The 5,764-nt window shown below is 38.6% G+C and overlaps 1 protein-coding gene across 1 annotated transcript; it reads left to right on the top strand.

The window, feature by feature from the left end:
* The first annotated feature begins 1,067 nt into the window (after positions 1-1,067).
* Positions 1,068-2,543, top strand: LOC122335064 (protein B4-like). The gene is given in 7 exon segments (XM_043232825.1): positions 1,068-1,075; positions 1,242-1,276; positions 1,398-1,533; positions 1,535-1,676; positions 1,773-1,868; positions 2,333-2,443; positions 2,445-2,543. Coding segments are annotated over 7 exon segments (627 nt in total).
* Positions 2,544-5,764: the final 3,221 nt, after the last annotated feature.

Below are 5,764 nucleotides of genomic sequence, written 5' to 3'. Positions count from 1 at the left end.
GTCCAGAATCTCTGTAGAGCGCTGCATCAAACCACATCCATCCGCTCAGACGTGGAGGAGAGCTGAAGCACAACCAAAATAATGTTCTTCCGCAAGACTTTTTTTTTAAACCGCTATAGCAGTGGTTCTCAAACTTTAAAGTGGGGTATTTAACATTCTTCTGAGAACCCACACTTTTGCCATAGTGGGATAATATTGTCCTCCTTAAATTGATTTACAGGTGCAATTTTTATTATTATTATTTTTTTTACCTCTAGGCTTATTTTATGTCTTATTCTTGCCATTAAGTTATTATTAATAAATAAAGTGATAAATGATGACAAAACGAAGTAATACCTGTAGATTTAATACAAAAATCGCCAGTAAGTGGTGCTAAGTCACAGTTTAAATGAGTGAGGCGCCATGCCATTCATTCATCCATTCATTCAACGAGGAGTTAATCACTGACTTTCCCAATAACATAACATTTTACTTAGTTTTAGATTAAAGATTTGTCTTCTTACCATTATATTTACCTTACTATATTTGGGTCTTTGCTATTATATTTCAACATCATTGTGCCTTATAATAAAACGTGCATCTGTAAATATACAACTTATATTAATATTTCGTTAAAAAAAATATTCAGTTATTTATATTACAGGTACTTATTGTAAAGCGTGGTTTTCTAACCAGACTAACAATTAGTCATTTACAACATTTTGTTGATGAGTTATTTGAAATACATAATATTTATTGTGTAAATTCACTGTGTATTCAGATTAATACAGATTAAAACAGATTAATAAATCCTTTAAACCTATTGTTCTTAGCTAGCTCACGTTTACTAAGTTTTGTAACGCAATGCTAACACATAAAACCTAAAGCATTAATATTATATACAAATACCATCAGAATCAAAAGATCTGACATGTTAAAGCTCCTCAAGAACAACTTTTGATAAGGTCCACAAACAAAACACTTGGATAGGCAGCAGATATACTCACTTAAACTTTTTGTGATATTTCTCTGACCATGCAACCAATCATGTTAACGTGGCTAATTAATTGGGGACAAACGACTTAATGATGAACAGGTGATAGACAACAACAGAGAGTGCTTTTGTTAATAAAACACACATCACAAGTGGGTTGCATTTATGCTGCATTGTCTTAAGTTTGTTTTAGGTTTATTGGCGTCACCTTTGTTTTGAAATGCCTCCCAAAAAAGCTTCTGCAGAGCCAACTGCTGCGGTCCTAAAGGATTCTGAGATTGAAACCGCGGGAAACAAAAACAGGTTTGTGAGCAGTTTCATGAGGTCTGACAAGACCTATGTTAGTTCTTGCATGTTCCTATTAGAACTTGCTTTCGTAGAGATTAGCATTTGTTTCTCTTATGACTTTAATCCTTGCTTTTAGATGCTTCTGAAAACTCAAGCAGTAAGGCAGCTGGACGGAAAGTTCCTACGCACCCGTCCACGATGGAGATGGTGAAAGAAGCTCTGAAAGAGTTGGACTCCAGAAAGGGTGTTTCGGCTCAGGCCATCCGGGTTACGTAAAAGAAAATACACAACTGTAGATGAGACGAGGCTGAAGTTTATGGTGCGTCGAACCCTGAACAAAGGCATTGAGACTGGTGTGTTTGTGAGACCTGCAAATTCTGGGACGACAACAACAGGGGCCCAAGGACGCTCCGGGGTAACTTCAGCCAGTTTTGATTCCCTTTTAAGAATCATTTATAGGGGTTTATGATAACCAGATTCCTAATGTGAGTGTTGCCATGCCTCATTATAGATTGCTGCTAAGACCAAAGCAAAGGAGGCCAAGGTGCAGTCAAAGGAAAATGCAGATCCCAATGCACCAAAGCACTCTAAACCTAAGAACGCTAAGGCAACTAAAGCAAAGGGTGAAGGTAAACATTAGTTTTCACTTCTTGATTGTAGGACTTGCTTCATTTCTTTATTATTTGGAGACATGAATATGTAAGGGAGCAAAGTAGTGTTTTATTTTTGGGTGGTAAACCATTAGGCTTCATAATTCCTTTTTATTGGTGTAAATGGGCTTTTAGAATTAAGCCCTTGTCTAATATGCACGTAGTTATGACGGCAGTTTATGAACTCCCTTAGCCTTTGTAGATTCTTGAGCATAATCTTGCGCTTTGGCACACTTTACCATGTTTGGTATTCTCTCCCATTTCTCCATCCAAGGGCAAGCAAAGAAAAGAAGCCCACGAAGAAAAAGGCCGAGACGTGAGTTCTAGGTCTTATTTTCACCTTCTACATGAGCAGAGACACTCTGCTGTGAAGTCTGAACACACTCCCACCCCCTTTCTATCGTTCCTCCCGTTCTCTTAGGATGCTAGCAGCCTAAGACGCCTGAGAGATGGCACTGTCTCAAAGGTGGCCCCTGCTAAGAAGCCAAAGGCGAAGAATGCTGCAGGGGAGGGTGGAACTGAGCCCAAACTCGAGCAAAGCTAAAAAAGCTTCTAAAGCATCAAAAGGAGCTGAGGAACCAGCAGCTAAGAAAGCCGGAAAGAAAACTGCAGCAAAAGCAGAGGAGGGGTGAATCGGAGAGAAAAGTGCTGCAGCCGCTACCAAAGCCCCGGGAGACGAGGAAAGAAGTGATGCAGGGACTCAAACGTGTTTTAATTCACTGCGTGGTTTTATCTGTGCACTTATTTACAAATAAAGATTTTTACTTTTCAATAAGTTTAACCAGTCTAATTTGTTGGGAGAGGGGCAATGATTTAAAGGTCTTCAGAGACCAACACACATGGAGTACTAAAGATGCAGTACTTCATACAAAAAATGCAATAAAAATGGCAGCTGATGGTCTGAATATGTGAAGGGCAGCTTTCCATGAATGAGTACCAAAGATGGCATGTTTATAAAGTGCTGCAGGTAATCCATTTAGGTTAAAACTCCAAAACCAACTGGCATTTCAGCAAACCTGGTTCTACTGTTAATGACCTTTGCTAAAGTGTGAAAAGGCCTTGGTAAACTTTTTTTTTTTTTTTTTTTTTTTTTATAAAATGACTCTTGAAAGTTGTGGAGGGGGCTTTATGGTGATGGCCAATTAGTGGACTAAAAATTATTAGTTGAACAAGTTTGCAACAAGGGGACTACAGTTGTTTTTTTTTTTTTTTGTTAAAGAGTTAGGCTTATTTGTGATTCTAAGGACGTGAGACATTGTAGTTTATAGACAATGTTTTGCTTTTTACTTCTGTTGATTGTATTTAGGCTTCAAGTTCTTGTTAATTTGTGAAAATTACCAAGTAGAAAAATGTTTAAATATTTTGTTGAGCACGTGACCTTGTTTGCATAAATTTAAAAAACCAATAGAAAATCATTTTGGAATTTTTGTAAAGGCAACCACGGTGACGCATTTAAAAATACATCACTGCACCTCTCTGTAGTTTTATCTGAGGGTGTTCTTGAGTTTGTTTGAAGGTGCAACACAACCCTGCATGCAGTGTTTTTACTCAACAAGGGATGTATGTTGATATCTTTATGCTATCTTTACAAGGATGAAAAGTATTTAGTCTGGTTAAAGCTGATCCTGTATCAGAGTTTAAAACCAACCCCCACCCAGGTTAAGCAGGGCGGGGCTCAGGGTCGAGTCTGAGCAGTCAAGACAATCACATTAAGACTTGCTGATCTGCAGGAAAGACGCCCGGATCAGGAGGTCAGCTGACAATGGCATTCTTCACTTACTGTGGGACTGGCACCGTGTGTAGCGCTTTGGCCCCTTGAGGAAGTTTAATACACAGTCTTAACTGTGCGGTTTCCACTTGAGCTCGGTCCTGAGGGCCTGCAAGAAGCCTTGGGGCCTGAAATCCCTCTGATTACCCTCTCATTAGCGTGCGGCTCTCAGCCCAGGTGAAATTACTGAAAGAGTGGGACGGTGGGAAGTAGAGGGAAAACAGACTGAATTACCACAGGTAGACAGAGGGGAGGACAGGAAACATATCAGATTGACGAGGTGGATGCGCGGACAAGGAAGACGGATTGAGAAGTGAAAACAAATGGAGTGATATGAAAGAGGACAAATGGACCTGGGCTTTAAAAGGTAAGATAGACTGATTAAAGAATGATAGAGTGTCAGCAAACACTCTAAACCGTTATACAGACTGAGGGAGGCATGGACAGATTGATGGAGAGAAGGAAAGATAACCTTAGGCTGAGAGTGAAATAAAACATCTGGAGCGTGGCCTGCTCTTTTCTGATGGGGTTCGGACCCTTCCTGGATGTGATGAGCTACTGTGAGCTGTGACATGACCGTAACTACCACAGACAGCAAGGACAAGAAGTCTTTAACATTAATCAGATATGGTTTTTGTACACAGAACTGGTTGAAGCGCTACTGCAACTAATTTCTTTGTAATACAATTGTTGAGGGAGTGATGGCAAATTTGACATCTTTTCTCATTTTAGACTAACGAATCAATCTCAAAAAAATGTTCTTACTCCTCTTGGATAGTCATAGAAGTACTGTCATTGGTTTTTAATCTTGGTTTTTAAACAGATATCTGCTGTTGTAGTTCACCAGTTCCCAACTATACTGACTTCTACTGTAGAGAATCCCAAAATATATGAAAAGTGCCCATGCACTCATAACAGGCTGTTATCGTGACATGTAATTCATATAACTGATTGTGACAAGAAATATTAATGTAAAAGTTTTTTAGTACAGGCATATATGAACAACTGTGTGTATATTTTAAAATATATACATACTGTAATATAATATATGAAATATTAAAATATTTGTAATGGGATTAGTAGTAATTTCTAGTTTTTTCATTCCTTGATGACTAATCCTGTTAAATATCACTCTTAAATACTTTGGTCATGTTCAGACATGGTTATGGCTTTGATTCGTAATTATGACCTTTATATAGCACTATTAGGGATAGCAGAAATGATTTTTTTGCTGAGTGTGAAATGTTCCTGGATCAACATCTTTGCTGACCCTGGATTAATCCAGTCAGATTTAAAGAACCAGTTTATAGTTTTCTACACGTATAGGCTTACAGTGCTTGCCATTCATCTATCATTTCCTTTGATTTGTAAGGCATTACCTTCGTGGGTGCGGTTAGGTTTAGGCTAGGAGACATGGTCAAGATCCACATTTTTTGGATTAAAAATGTCACCCCTGGGTCAACAGGGTTACATCTAACTCAGCAAAATCAGAATGCGCACCAGAGATAGGTATCCATTACCAACAAAAAAAAAAATAGAATAATAATAAACTGACACAAACTCTTAGTCAAGCCATAATAATGTGTTTCAGTAGACTATCAGCCAACTGTACAGGAGAGTTTAAAAGCAGAAATGTGCAGTTTGTAATAATCGCAATATGTAATGAATGTGAGTTGTTTGAGCTGTAATGTTGTCTAGATTGCAGGACCAGCCCTGAGCAGCATGCCTTTGAGTGGCTCAACTCAAACAATTTTTAGAGCAGTTAAGAAGTGAGAATACAATCTTTGCTTTTCAGGCCAAGCATTCTTATACTTTATTTCTTTCTTGCCGTCCTCACCACAAAATCATTAACTAGTATAAAGTAAAGCTATATGCTCTGGGGGACTTCTAAGGTCCAAGTACTTGCAGCTCACACTGTTATAGCTGAGGGCCTTTTTGTTCAACTGTCTTTGGTAGTGGCTTGAGCCTCTGGCTGCCTGTCCCAACTCTGCTACACTACCTTTTTTTTGTACAGGACAACTTTTTCTCAGTGTGGATTAATTTGTGACTCTATGCATTAGTAACATGGTGGATTTTCCTCATTTT

This window comes from Puntigrus tetrazona, unplaced genomic scaffold (assembly GCF_018831695.1).
Source record: "Puntigrus tetrazona isolate hp1 unplaced genomic scaffold, ASM1883169v1 S000000707, whole genome shotgun sequence".
NCBI classification, from domain to species: domain Eukaryota; kingdom Metazoa; phylum Chordata; class Actinopteri; order Cypriniformes; family Cyprinidae; genus Puntigrus; species Puntigrus tetrazona.
The sequence above is the reverse complement of the archived record's forward strand: the minus strand, read 5'-3'. Positions and strand labels throughout refer to the sequence as shown.